Consider the following 14,526-nt stretch of genomic DNA (forward strand, 5'->3'; position numbering starts at 1 on the left):
GGGCCGCGGCGCTGGAGCGGGCGGCTGCGGGGCGGAATGGCGGCGGGGTTGGAGCGGCCGCAGGTGGTGTCGCACGCCCAGCAGGCGCTGAGCTACACGCTGTTCGACTGCAAGTGGGTGCCCCGCAGCGCCCGGCTCCTCTGCCTGGGCAGCGCGGCGCGCGGCAGCGGCCTGCTGCAGCTCTACGAGCTGCGGGGCGGGCGGCTGGCGCTGCTGAGGGAGGTGAGACCCGGCCGGGAGGGAGGGAGAGGGGGAAACACGAGAAGAACACCAGCAACCGTTCGATTTGCCGGTCCCCTCACTCGCCCCAGCCTGGCACGCACCGGGGGGGGTGGTTGTCATGGGAGGCCGGAGGCTCCCGTTGTGTTTGTTTGGGGTTTTTTTGAAGAGGAGGTTTGGTTTTTGCTGCAAATCAGTAGAGGCAGCAGCCTCCGAGTATCGGTAGTAAGCCCAGGTGAAAGGTTTCAGACCATTAAACTGGACTTCCTGTCAAGGCAAAGCGCGGTTCGCCTTTGATGGGATTTTGGTTGTATTTATGCCCAATATCCAATGTGCATTTCACTGAAATCCGCCACCCATCGTCTGTGTGGACGCTGCCGCCGCAGCAGGTTGTGTTGCGTTTTCCCGTGTGCTGACCCAGACTGTATCCTTTTTTTTTTGTTTTAAAAAAGATTGAAAAGGCTAAACCTCTAAAATGTGGAACTTTTGGTGCGACGTCTCTGCAGCAGAGGTACTTCGCGACAGGAGATTTTGGAGGAAACCTTAACATCTGGTGAGCACGCAGATTCTCCTGGAGCTTTTCCCTTCGATGCTGTTGGTGTCTGGCTGGACGGGTATTCCTGTGTGCGGCTGGCTCGTGTGTCAAATGCTCCCTGTGGTTGGGACCCGGCCGTAAGATGCTGTATTGGAACCTGTCTGGTTTGTAAAAACTAGGTGAATTCTGCACAGTGGTTTAATCCAGTGCCGTTTCACTTTGCCTCTCCTGCGTGCAGCTACGAAAAACCTGCCAAAATTCTTCTAGGTCCTGCTCTGAAAAGAGGCTGCGGAATGGATTCATGAGTGCAAACAAGAGGTTGTGTTCAACCTCGGTTTGATGTCTAGATTAAACACGTGTTTTTAATCTTTGAGTTTCAAATGTTTTTTCAGGTCCCTGAATGATTTGTATAATTAGTTTGTGTAGGTAAATTGATTATCAAGTAAAGTTAAACGGTCAAAAAAGGGTTGTTTTTTATCATTGTTGTTGTTATTATTGCTATCATTACTATTATTATTATCATAATATTACTTCTACATTATTACTATCACAATATTTCCATCGCCAAGGAATTATTGGTTCGATTTTGTTGGAATAGCAAGAAGGACGTGGATTAGTCACTAGTTGAAATTGAAAATAAAATCCTGAAGGATTCTCGAGGGATGAGAATCGGTGGGAAAGAACCGTGAAACCCATGGCTGCGTGCAACTTTCACTTGAAATTGAAGAGCAGCAGTCAGATCTGGGTGGGGATCAGCAAATAAGGTCATTTTATGTATTTACTGAAAGTAAAGCTAATCGAAGAATTCTGATCTGTAGCATGATTCGCTTTGATCCCAACATAAAAACTGGTTCTTAAGGGTTGCTGTGGTGAATTCCACAACTGCCTTGACAAACAGGGAAGTCCAGAACTAAGCAAAAACTTTCAGACCAGTCTAAAGCAGTAGCCAAAGAAGGAATCAAGCAAAGACTCGTGGCTCCTAATGGTGATATCCATATTTTGTTCCCACTATTATATCTGTATTTTGTTCACACAGTTAATCTGAGCTTACATAATTTGTGCTCATTTCCTCTCGTTTTTATACGAATCCCGAGTGTCAAGGAAAATGCCATATTATCTGTTCTTTTCTTTCTTGCCTAGGAATTTAGAAGCTCCTGAAATACCAGTGTATTCTGTGAAAGGTCATAAGGAAATCATAAACAGTATAGATGGTGTAGGTGGCTTAGGAATTGGGGAAGGTGCACCAGAAATTGTGACTGGCAGTCGAGATGGTGAGTTAGTGAACTCTGAAAGTCTTTTCAGTTATTCTGAGAAAGTGGCCTGCGAGCTTTGATGGCAGGGTGCAGTCTGCCATCTGAACTAGTTACAAATCCATTGCAACTAGTTCTTCGTACGCTGTCTTCTGAATCTTGCTTGGGACAAATTTTCTCTTAATTCTTTAGTTGTAGATAAGCAAAAGATACTGTTGTCACTGAGCATGGGACAGAAGGAACACAAAGCAGGATAAATGCAAAACATCAGCTAGAGAAAACTTCCTTAACATATACTTTTGCTTTATTTCTGTTTTATGTCTTTCTATCTGCTAAATGTAGTCTGGCTTTCTGGAATTGAAAGAGGTGCTCCTGTGTTTTGAATGATCAGGCTGAAAAAGCAAAGGCCTTCCTTGGGAAGATGAACGCAACGTGACAGCGTATCCATAATACAAACCCCACTGTTCTTCTTTCACAGGAACTGTTAAGGTGTGGGACCCAAGACAGAAAGATACTCCTGTCGCCAACATGGAACCTGTACAGGGGGAGAGCAAAAGAGACTGCTGGACAGTAGCATTTGGTAATTTATCGGCTTATAACAGTTCCTACCTCTAATATGACTGCTTTGAGGATTATCAAAGTATTTTAGGATGTTATGGAATAGCTTATTTTGTGTGGAGCAATCAATAGCAGGTTTTGCTTTTCAGTGTTGTCAAATGTATGTGTTTTTTAATGTTTTTCAAAAGAAGCCAATTTTTTGATAGCTGGGTTTTGGACTCTTATCACCTTTGGTCAATCATTTCACAGATAAGTTGTGCAAGCTTTATTTCTGTGCCTAGGAATGTAAAAACAGCATACCCAGCTGCGTTGTCCTGAAGGAGTATAAATGTTGTAATCGCAAGGAACCAATCACTGCTGTAGCATAGTTCCAACTATCAAGCATTAAGATATTAATTTAAGAGAAGATCCTTGAAACTAAGAGCTAATTGAAGACCACAGAGATGCTTGATGAGTGCTCTGCTTTTTTTCTTTGGAGAGAACGAGCTGTTTGTATTCTACACAAGCTGGTATTTCTGCATTAGCTCCATTTTTGCCTCCAGAGCCAGGGAGTGAGTTTTACAAACTGCTACTAAGTGCATGGATTATAATAACAAAATTGGTAGTGAGAGGACATTTTCCTAGCAAGTAGGTGCAACTGTAATGCTCATTGCTGTTGATATCTTCTGCTTTGACGAATGGAGAAAAAAGTGGCCGCATATTTTCTTCCATTTTCATTTTTGTTACTGAAGCTTGAGCCAAGGCTGGGTTCATCTTGAACTACGTGCCCTGGGCTAACTTCTTTCAGACACTGATGGGCTTCCTTGAACCTGTCAGCTGAGAGTTTTTGGACACAGGCTTCTGCATCCGTCTGTTGATGGCCATGGTTATGCTCAGGGCCTCCCTGCGAGTCTCTGTCTGCAGAAAAGTCTTGTCCTGCTAACATTTCCTGCTTGAGAGGCTGGTTAAGGAACTGCTTTTGCTGTGGTGCTGTCTGGGGAGCACAGTTTATAGCAGATGGAGATTGAAGAGGAGGAATGTATTTGTATAGGTTTGCAAGAACAGCGTGCAGTGCTTAGTCTGTGCGATTTAGGCAGTATTTGGTAGGGGGAATAAGAATTTTGTTCATATTTTTAAAAGAAACAGACTGCCAATTTTGAAGCTACATTTTCTATACCTGTCAGGTTTTAAAACCAGACTGTTCATTAAATCTTAATATCCCAATAGTAATATTTTTCTGGCATAAATGTAAGTTGAAATTGCAGGCTTAGGAGGTCTGAAACTTAAAGCCTAAAGAGGGTTTCTGTATTCTGATGAATTCTTTCTCCAGGCAATGCTTACAATCAAGAGGAACGCGTCGTATGTGCTGGATACGACAATGGGGACATTAAATTATTTGACTTAAAAACCATGTCACTACGATGGGAGACCAACATTAAGAATGGGGTAAGAAAACCATAAAAGTATTTTTCATCCCAGCTTCTATGGAGGATGGAAAAATTAGAAGGACTCTTCTCTATGTGAAATCTACCCAGAAGACATTTCTGCTGAGATTGTATCAAGGAATCATTTTCTTTAAGTTCACCAAACTGTACCACTCAAGTTCTTGCTCTGGATAGCATGGGGTATTTTTCAATGGATTCATGTTTTCAGATGTTTTTGTTATTTCCAAATTGGTGACGTTGTCATTGTAAAAATAACCAATGATTAATATATATTTACAAATCACAAAACCTTCACTTTTTTAGCAGTGGCTAAATTTCAAGGCTGAATGTATTTTTTTTTTATATATTTCCAGGTTTGCAGTGTGGAGTTTGACAGAAAAGATGTAAATATGAACAAGCTAGTGGCCACGTCGCTTGAGGGAAAATTTCATGTTTTCGATATGAGAACTCAGCATCCAACCAAAGGTTTTGCTTCTGTTTCAGAGAAGGTATGGGGAGACAGAGAATTTCTTAATAAGAGGCAAACTGTTTGAATATACGCTGTCAAAGTGCTACAGGTCTAAAATTATTGTCTTTGATAGGTAATAGATGCTTATGTTACTGTGGCACAAGCTGTATAGTAGTGTGGCTGCTGTGGCCCCAGGTGCAAGTAGTGGAAAGGCCCCTGTGCATCTCGCTGCCAGCACTCACCAGGGTTTCATCCCTTTTATAACCTGATATTTGGGCTTCTCTGGTCTTTGGGTCCTGTTGCAGTTGCACCTCTGTGGATTCAGCCATGCCCCTAGTCTGGGAGTCATGTTTATTGGAGGCCATATTAAATTGTGATGAGAACGCAGATTTGAATCTTAAATATATCCCAAAACAAAGTGAGCCCTCTGCAAACTTTTTTCATCCTGCACTCATCCTGCACTCACCAGACCTCATGTGAGTCATAGAAAACATTATTTTTCTGCAGAACTAAGCATTTTTGGATTGGGTTATTGGGAGTGAGTGAAAGCATACATAGGAGAGACTTGGTGGCCTGGAGGCTGTTAAATATGGAGAACTCATAACCTTTTTTCTTCCATCTGTGACCACTGTGTTGATTAGTCTAAGTTTTTTATAAAGCAGTATTTTTTTATTTTTTTTAGCGAACAAAATGTGATAATTAGGAATGGAACTTTTGTGGTGAAGTTCTCTAGGACTGCCTAAATTAGAAAAAGCTGAGTTTCAACTTAGTATCTTTCAATTACTCTTTTCCCTACCACCATTCAAAGGAGATAAGATGTTAGAAGTACTTTGATTAGATAACACAAAAGCATTTACTGAATTACTGTTTGTAATAATCAAAATGAGAAAATGGATTGTCTTATCTTTCATTCCCTGCATTTAAGCTTTTCCTTTTGGACGTTGGCAGACAGATATGCATTAAGTCAGCATAGGTGTGTTGGGGTTTTTCCTTAAGTGATTTCTGTTGCTCTGTGATCTTCCTGTGCCCTGGCAACATTTACATTTGAATTGTAGATTGTTTGTTGTGTTTGCACAGTGTTTGCAGTATATTCCCTTCCAGTAGTGATTTTAACAGAAGTCAGACAGTGAAATTAACCTTGTGGTGACTGTGTTACCTAAGAGCCTGGGAATCTTGTAGTTCTAGAGCTGTTTCAAAAAACAGGCTTACACAAGCCACTTTAGCTCTACTTAACTTTCCTCCCATGGCTAGTCCCAAAGAAGCTGAAATACCAGTGAATGAGAGCCTTGGCAGGGCTGCTTCTGTAGCTCTGTGGAAGAACGGGACACATTTGAGGCTTGACTTGGCTTTTCCTGCATAGCAACTGGCCGCTCCTGTGGCAGCAGGTCACAAGGCCAGAGGAAGAGAAGGTACCCCAGAACAGACATTCCAATGTCCACTACGAGAAGTCTGGGTTCCCTTCATACAAGTGATTGCCGTTTTAAGATGCTGTGTCCTTTCTTGTGATGCTCATCCGTAACTGACTTCTGTACGATGATGATTTTTTTTATTAGGCGCAAAAATCTACCATATGGCAGGTTCGGCACCTACCACAGAACAGAGATATATTTATGACGAGTGGAGGAGCTGGAAGCCTTCATCTCTGGAAATAGTAAGTGATCACTCTCTAGCCTGCAACAGGGACAATAAGAAACCCACCATTTATTGTTTTAAGAAAGAATCTTCCTGAAAAGGATGAGCGGGGTCCTGCTTCCAACCTCAGAATATCTAGTTAAAATTACTGCTTACAAATGCGGTAGAAAGGGTGTCAGTACTTGATCTGGAATCCTGAATTAATTCCTAAAAGCATGTGACAACAGCACAGGTGAATTTTGGCCTTGTCGCTTTTCTTAACAAAATCAAGATCTCATTATATCCTCAGTTAACAAGGTGATAAAGGGAGGAAAATGGATTTCTTAAATTTCTCACATGGTAGCAGTTATGTCTGAGAAGAATATTGAAAGCCTGGACTTTTAATGATTCTTAAATTTACATCTTCTTGCATTACGTGGCAAAATAATTTAATCATCCTGAATGCAGTGAGGTAGGTGTATTAAGTTTCAGAGGGATAGCTGAGATGAAATTTTCTTGCTTGTGGCAAAAGCCAAACAGTTAAAAAATGAGGGGCTATAGGAGAGAGGTGTCAGGATTCAAAAATTCCTGCTTAATTTTTTCTTTCATGAAATATTTACTACATATGCAGAGTGCATATAGCTGGATATGATTATTCATTATTTTTAAGACATTTATTTGCCTTATCTTGAGAACAGACAAAACCCTTCTTTGTGTTATTTTTAAAATAAAAAGGATAATGTGTTTTCATCAGTAAATTCTAAGTGCATGTTTTACTTTTCTTTACTTCTTGCCAGTGAGTACCCAGCTCAGCGCTCGAAAAAGGATTCTGAAGGAGCTGAGATGGGGGTGGCAGGTTCAGTCAGCCTCTTGCAGAATGTGACTTTGTCAACACAGCCAATTTCTAGCCTGGACTGGAGCCCTGACAAAAAGGGACTGTGTGTTTGTGGTGCCTTTGACCAAACTGTGAGGGTGCTGATAGTTACCAAGCTTAACAAAATTTGACAGGAAGACTTGAATTTCTGATGAGAATGCAATATAGTTTGCAGTCTGTAAATATGGGAAGGAGAGCCCTTCTGTTTCTAATTTAATTTCTCCCTTACTAAAACTGGATTAAAGAAATAGAAACCAGATCTTTCTATTGAAAGTTCAGATACATGCAGTTACAGTTGTTCGACTGTGCCGCAGTGAGGCGAAGTTGCCCGGGCACAAGACTTTTACCTTCTAGAAATGTGAATTTACATTTAAAATAAGATGTGCCTTTGTGTTAACGCAACCTGTGATTTCAGAAATCACTTTAAATTGTGTTCAGTTTAATCACAGTGCAAATCTGTTCACGCTTGTTAAATGGCTTGGCTTTTTTACATATAGTATTTTCCATATGCATTCACGCAATGGAAACTACTATATGCTCCCTTACAGAAACTCTTTGTGTTATTTGATATATTAATTAGAATTTTTGTTAAAGTGACTCTTTATTTCGGCGTTCATTATAGTTTCTATAGTGTATTATTCAGGTTTAATGGAGTAAGCTTTTTATTGAAGATCATATTGAAATTAAAGTATTGAGCAAAATGCACCATTTTTTAATTTTAGTTTGGTTTCATAACAAGTTTTTATGTTCTGTTGTTTCTATATCTGTTTAACTTGGTATTCTATAAATAAAATTAAATGGAGTGTTGTCCTAATACGAACAAAGTGTATTATTCAAACATCCAGAGATTTAGGGAATGAATGTAATTGTATAGGTTTACAAGAACAGTGTGCAGTACTTAGATAAAACTTACTCATTTTGCAGCAAAAGTTACAAAACCTTAGCTCCATCGTGAAAAACTTTATAAGGTAGCCAAAGTTTGGGGTTTTTTAAACAGATTCAGTATTTCTTCAAAACCCAATATGACAGAGTAACTTTGTTACTGTAGTTTCACCTGAACTTCTCTTTGTAATTCCCCTTTTCTCCAATCTGTTTCTTTTCTGATTTTACCAACGTGTGCTGCTGCCAGTTTTTAGCAGGCACATCCTTTATCTGTGTATTAAGGTGGGGGCTTTCATACTTTCAGTAAGCTCTAATGATTTAATTTGTCATTTCTTTGTCTGGTATTAGCTTTCAGGTGACTTGTATGTGCATTTGCAAATTTCAGGTAAAAGCATTTAATTACTTCTAGAACCAGATTGTGATGGGAAAATGTTAGCTTTGTCCAGGTTAACTACAGAAAAGCCCCATTTTTTGTGGCCGTTTGAAAGAAGCTCTGTTTTCTCAGGCTTTGGAATGAGCAATTGGTATCTGACAAATTCAGGCAAGTCACCTATGCTGCATCAAGCCTGACCTTCCAGGGACCACTCCTGAAAACTAGAGGCTGCTCTGTAAAGAGAGACACACCGGTGCCTTATGTCTGTACTGGTCATGCCACCAACTGGCGTCCAAGCAAGATGCAGGAGGAAGATGAAACAGCCAAATACTGAAGGATAAGGTAGGGAAAGTGACAAATGGGGGAAGCAATGTGGAGGCCAGAGACTACTACGTTCAAAGAATCAATAAAAGTGCTTTGAGTCTAAAATGCACTGTTCAGAGATGGCCTCTGTTAGCTTTGTGCTGTAAATAAAATTACTCACTGAAAGGTATGCTAGGCAGTGGAAATTTGTGGAAGTATGATTTCCGTCTTTGGCAGTAATTCTGAGTCAAGCACAGAGTAAGGGAAAAAAAAGTTCTCGATATAGGTACCTGTGACGTAAAACAAAAAACTCTGAGTGCAGGACTGGGCTCTTGGTGGTATTTTTATTATGTACTTGGCCTACAACAAAAATGTCCCTTCCTTATACAAACAACTCCAGGGAGAGCTCCTAGTGAGCCTACATGACGGCAACACAAATTACAGCAAGAACTAATAACACTTCTTAAAGCTCCACAGGCCTCCAAAAGATGAAATGTGTGTTACCTCTGGGTACTTAATTTTGGGATTCATTTTATTTGTTGTTTTGAAAATGAAGGAATGCATTTCCCTCATAAGAAGCTGTTTTCATGAAAATACCTGACGGTTTGCATGGCAAGAGTTTGCAAAAAGCCAAGAGAGCTGGAGGGAAGTGTAGAATGGTGGTGTTGTCCTTGTTCAGAAAAGGTAAATGGATGTGTCTGTGTACCTTGAAAATGAAAGATAGTCATTGGCTGGAGAGAAGAGCTGTTGCTAGTGCTAGTACTATGCTGTGTCTCCTCAGCACATTGCATTTCTGCTTCTCCCAGGCTAAACAAGAAACTTAAGCAGACCAAAAGCTGCCTGTGGCAGTCTAGCCTGCTCTATTTATAGTCCTTCCCCCTCTTGCTGAAGACTGGCACCTTGCCTCTGCAGCCTGGAGGCTGAAGAACTAAAGCGTGTTCTAAATAAAATCATAATGCATCAGAGATGAAATGCACAGGGCCAAATCCTCTCTGACACAGCACTCCAAGGAGCACTCTGGAAAACCCCTGCCTCGCCCAGGGCCAGGGAATGGAATGTGCTACCGAGTTTGGCTGTGCCGTGAGTGACCACATTTAACAAGTATATCTGCTTGGCAGCTATTGCTTGTTTCCTGTGTTAACCATCCCAGTATGCTTATGGAAGAGAAGAATCTGTTTATGGGGGTGACAGCAGCCAGAATGTAGGTATGTGCTACACAGTTTTGGTTTTGAGCCTTTTTTTTTTTTTTACCAGGTATTGCCCAAATTCCCAATTACTCCAAATCAGAGTTTTTCCTTTCACATCAATATAGTTACTTTGACTTTCACCATTTGTACAGGTCCTTGGAGACTACAGCCCTCCAAGGTTTCTGTGCGGGTAGTTTGGTCTACAGTGTGTAGTTTTCATCCTCCCTCCCCAAAAAACTATTTACAGCTTCGCCATGACTTGGATTGAATTTTAAGCAAAGTAAGGCAAGTTATAACTCTGTATGGGAAGCCACAATACGGTGCGCTGTTGAGGTGGGTGAAATATCACCTATTGTCTCTGATTTTCCAAAATTCAGCTGTGATATAGGAGGTATTCAAAACCAGAACCAGTAACAAAAGAGCCATGACAGAAGACAGAACTGAGGAAAAAGTTAAGTAGCATGCCAGCATTAGAGAATTTACCCAATGAAGTTAGAACTGCTTATGTGTGAACTGTATTAGTTTATAATTACTTTCTGCTTGTGCCATCCAAAATAGCAACTGTAACTCTGAACTTCAGGGCAGAGCTGAAGCAGGGAATAAAAGGCAAACCTGTGAGGTGCACAGCATATACTAACACTTAGAAGTGCACGTACCCTTGCTTCTTCACAACCAGTGATGCTGTCAGGGACATCACGGGACTGGTGCACAGAAGGAAGACAGGGAATTGTGTTGAAAAAGGATATCTGTCCTCCAGTGATAACTTCAGACACAGCAGATACAGCTTGCCAATAGAATTCAGCTCATCTTCCCTAAATTATTGCCATCAAGTATATTCAATAGCAAATAGGGATTGTTTGGCTAAGCTTACTGATTTATAAGAAGCTACTAACTTCTGGCCTGGATATTCATCACTGAAATAAAGTTGTCTAACTGTAAAGTTGGTATTGAAAAACTACCAGGAAATGCATTGATTCACTACATTTTGTCTTTTTTCCTCAGTGATGAAGCCTGCATTTTCTTGCTCCTGATGCTGTTCCTGCTGTATTTTCGGTAGTAGGCACTCTGAACCAAACAACTGCCCGCTCCTCAAAGAACCCCCAGATCACAGTCCACGTGTCTGCAGTGTATTTAAAGCCTTTGTGCACACAAGATATTTTGTAGTAACAAACACAGCAAATGCGAGTCCCAGTACTTTGGGCAAGGGCAGCTGTTAACTCAGGCAGGAGCTGAGAGCTGAATTTGTTTGTGTGCAGTGTAGGGCATGGCTATGGGACTGCCGGTGGCAGCGCAAATTCAGCAGAGAGGAATGACCAGATGGGATTTCTGTGGAATTCGTCCAGAGCTATTTGGTGACTTGGTGATGTGGCCAGTTCTAGCTTTGGCCAAACAAGGTTTTCATTCCTTTCTGGCCTTTTTGGGAGGACCTGCTTCTCACTGCAGAGCCTGCTTTTGCAGTTGCACAGCGTTGTCCAAGGAGGACGCTGGAAGTGGGTTATTGTTGCTTGGTGGCTGCAGGAGTAGATCTCAAGGGCAGTGAGTAGCTGCCCCACAGTCTGGTCTTCCTCTTCCTCAGCCACCAATAAAGCAATTGCCAACAAAGAGGCAGAGAAGTTTTGCAGGACCCTGCAGTAAAGGGGATCACAGCAGAATATCTCTTCCCTGTAATACTCTTCAGTGTTACATCCTTAACTTGTCGATCTGGGCCAAATAGACACTGGCCCAATAATTTGCTGGTGTGATTCAGGACTGTAGCGTGAGCAGGGGCTGTTCCCAATAGGCAGTCTGTGTGCGGCAGCCCTGCTTTGGAGACACGCTCAATTTAACAGTATGGTCACAAGCTATGCCAGTTGGTCTCCGAGTCAGAGAGCAAGCCTGTCACCCTTTAGCTTAGTGGTACAGCTACAGCTTCTGGGACAGATGTGCTCCAGTTTTCTCTGCTTCCAAGAGATCCCCTTCCCTCCTGCCTTTATTCCCCTGCTTCTACAATGTTAGTAAATTGTTAGTCACCACCTCCATGTCTGGGGATATGCAGAGAGAGCTGAGCTGCAGAACCACATGGAGGCACCTGTAAGCTCCCTCCTCTATAGACCTTGGCAATAAAAACGGGCCGTGCAGAATGCACAGATTAGGGTTGCCTTCCCAGACCAATGGCTTCTTCCTCTCTTGTCAATGTGCAAGAGGCCACCCAAGGTTGCCAGCCTCTCAGGGTATTTCCTGATCAGAACATTACACCCTGACCTTCTTAAGCATGGCAGTGAAGCTGTTTTTCATCACTATGAAACACACCAGCAACATAAATAAAACAAGTACAGGCAAGGTCTCCTTGGTTGCTTGGGATTTTAAGGTTATGAAATATTTAAGACGTTCTCTGAAGCCAGAGGATGTGTGGGCTGCAGAAGGGCAGTAAGGTCCACAGAACCGCACAGCAATCAAGACCTGATGGGACCTTTTTGTGTGGCAGTGATTCAGAAATAGTAGCTCAGCCTGTTTACCAGATTGCATTGTATCAGCTGCCCACTGTTAGACTGACTGTTAACAGTCTTGCAGTTGAAACTACTCTTTCTTTCAAGCAAATTACTGGTTAAGACTCCAAGTCTCAGCTGCTTCCAGTTTCATCTCTTACAGGCAGGGGCTGCTTACATTAAAACCCACCACTGGCAGTATTTGTGTTTCAGAAAATACCAAGGACCTGATTTCTTTGTGCAAACGTCTCCATCAGCATAGAAATGTTACATTATCCTCACTTTGCACAGGTGCAAATGACTACATGTGGTGCAAATTCTTAAGTTGTTCTTATTTGTGGATTTGCTGTGAGGGCTAAGGGAGCTGTACCCTCTTGCCCCCTTCCCTGTGTCACAGAACATAATGGAACCGTGCACCTCTTCTGCTGCGGTTGTAGCTGTTTTCTGGCTGTGATTATGCTGGGATGTTGCTCCAGCCCGTCCTGCATCTGTCTGCCAGAAAGAATCCAACACTAGCAATGTCTTCTGAGTACTAAAGGCTTTTTCCTCCTGCTCTCTTCATCTTTTACTTCTTGTTTAAGATTCCTGAGACAGAGACAATCTTCTTATGAGCATTTCCAGCTTGGAGCGCTGTGAGGCTCAGGTTTCTAGGCAGCACTGCAGCAACAGTGAAAAATAACAATAAAAGGTAGGTGCAGCTAATGAAATCTCTTCAGCGCAGTTACATCCCATGCTAAACCTTTCCTTTTCTGAGTCATCCATCTTCCTGCAGAGATGAGAGGATCTCTCCTTCGTGTTTCTTTCTGGTATAGCTCGACCAGGCAGGACTTCGCAGCCTGTTCTGCAGATGTAGAGGAGAGACCTGCTTCCTTGCAGAAGTGTGCAGGGGCACAGGCCTGTGGCATCTTCATATCCGGCACTGTTTTCCCTTCCTGACATTCACATTCCCGTCCTCCCACATCCTGCTGTTGCAGGGTGTATGAGAAACATAAGAGCAGCCACACTGGGTTAGACCAAAGAGCCTTCCAGTCCTGTGTCCTGCCTCTGCAATTTGGGTCCTAAGTTTAATTTACTCCTAAGGTTGTCCTAGGCTTTCTGCTAAAATGAAGTTGGAGTTTGAAGTATATGGTTCTATTGAATTTATGCACAGAAGCTAACAAGTGAGAATGGTGGAATGCTAATGCATTTAGAAATAAACCTCAATTTCTAATACAATTTGCTTCCACAGTCTTAGTGAGAGAGACAGCTATAAAAAATTACAGCTCTACATACTAATTGGAAGAAATGCAATCTTAGAACAATATCAGAACAAATACTCTACACATGGTAGATTGCTTTCAGTTTACTTCTACAGTTTCCATATATAAATGTATATAACCTAATAGATATATCTACATTCAACAAATAAAGCTTTGTATGTAAAGTAACCAGATATGGTACCCAGCACTTCACCACATCCTGTCATTTAATCTAGCTGGCATGAACACAAGCTCTTTTGATCTGTACTAACTATCTTTATCTCAGCGTAGATCTCATCCTCCCTATCTGTTATGCTAAAAAAGCTTTAATCAGAGGGTTTAAGCTAGTCTTATTGAATTATATTACTTTTCCTCCTTAAAACAAAGCTACATTCAAGCTCAGTTTCCTTCTTTCCATCTATTTTTACATCTGTATTTTGATTAGAAATGTTATGTTTTCAAAAGGGAAAAGAGTCTGTGTTTAGTAGGTTTAAAGCCATTCTAATTTAATTTGACTGCAGAAAAAAAAAGACATTTCCAGAGCATTTTAACGGAAAGGTGAGTCTAAGTTCACCTGGGCTTAGGTTGCCATGCACACTGTCCCCAAGTCCAGCAAGCTGTATCACAGCATGGAAAATTTTGGAGGCTACACTTCTTTTCCACTGTCCTAGGTGTCACTGCTAGAGGTTTTTTAGTTCCTGAAGATGTGAGATGTCCCTGTGGGTTAGCCTCAGGGCTCTATTCCGCTCCTTACCCTATCTAGTGGATGGGGCAGAAACCTGGCAGACAGATATCTTGTGCCGTCTTCCAAGACTCACCATCCGCCTTGCAATAAACCACTGCAAACTCTCTATTCCTGTCCTGCCTCCCACTCCCTGCATGTATCTGGTTTCTGTGGCATACAGGCAGAGACATAAGTTACCATAAACATGCCATTGACCCAGGTAGCTGCCTGTAACTGTCCTTGTGCAAGTATTTGTCTTCTGATACGCCAGAGGAAACATCAGGTACTCACCCCTCTTCCACTGAGTGGCAAGTGCACGTAGGCAGGCAGGTACCAGCAAGCAGATGGATGATGTTCATGCTTCAGCTTACTCCTGCTACACCCTCTTCTGGTAACTTGCTGGCCTGCCCACACACCAGATTGCAAATTCAGTAG

The 14,526-nt window shown here is 42.0% G+C and overlaps 1 protein-coding gene across 1 annotated transcript; it reads left to right on the forward strand.

Annotated features, from left to right (window-relative positions):
• Nucleotides 1–36: 36 nt before the first annotated feature.
• On the forward strand, nt 37–7,672 carry DNAAF10 (dynein axonemal assembly factor 10; the record flags this gene model as incomplete). The annotated part of the gene is made up of 8 exons (XM_082481630.1): nt 37–222; nt 672–772; nt 1,895–2,025; nt 2,483–2,584; nt 3,872–3,987; nt 4,340–4,474; nt 5,988–6,085; nt 6,843–7,672. The coding sequence occupies 8 exons, from the start codon at nt 37–39 to the stop codon at nt 7,048–7,050; spliced, it is 1,077 nt and encodes a 358-aa protein (XP_082337756.1). The 3' UTR covers nt 7,051–7,672.
• Between the last annotated feature and the right edge of the window lie 6,854 nt (nt 7,673–14,526).

Source organism: Vanellus vanellus, assembly GCF_965231255.1.
Source record: "Vanellus vanellus genome assembly, chromosome: 3".
Taxonomy (NCBI): Eukaryota; Metazoa; Chordata; class Aves; order Charadriiformes; family Charadriidae; genus Vanellus; species Vanellus vanellus.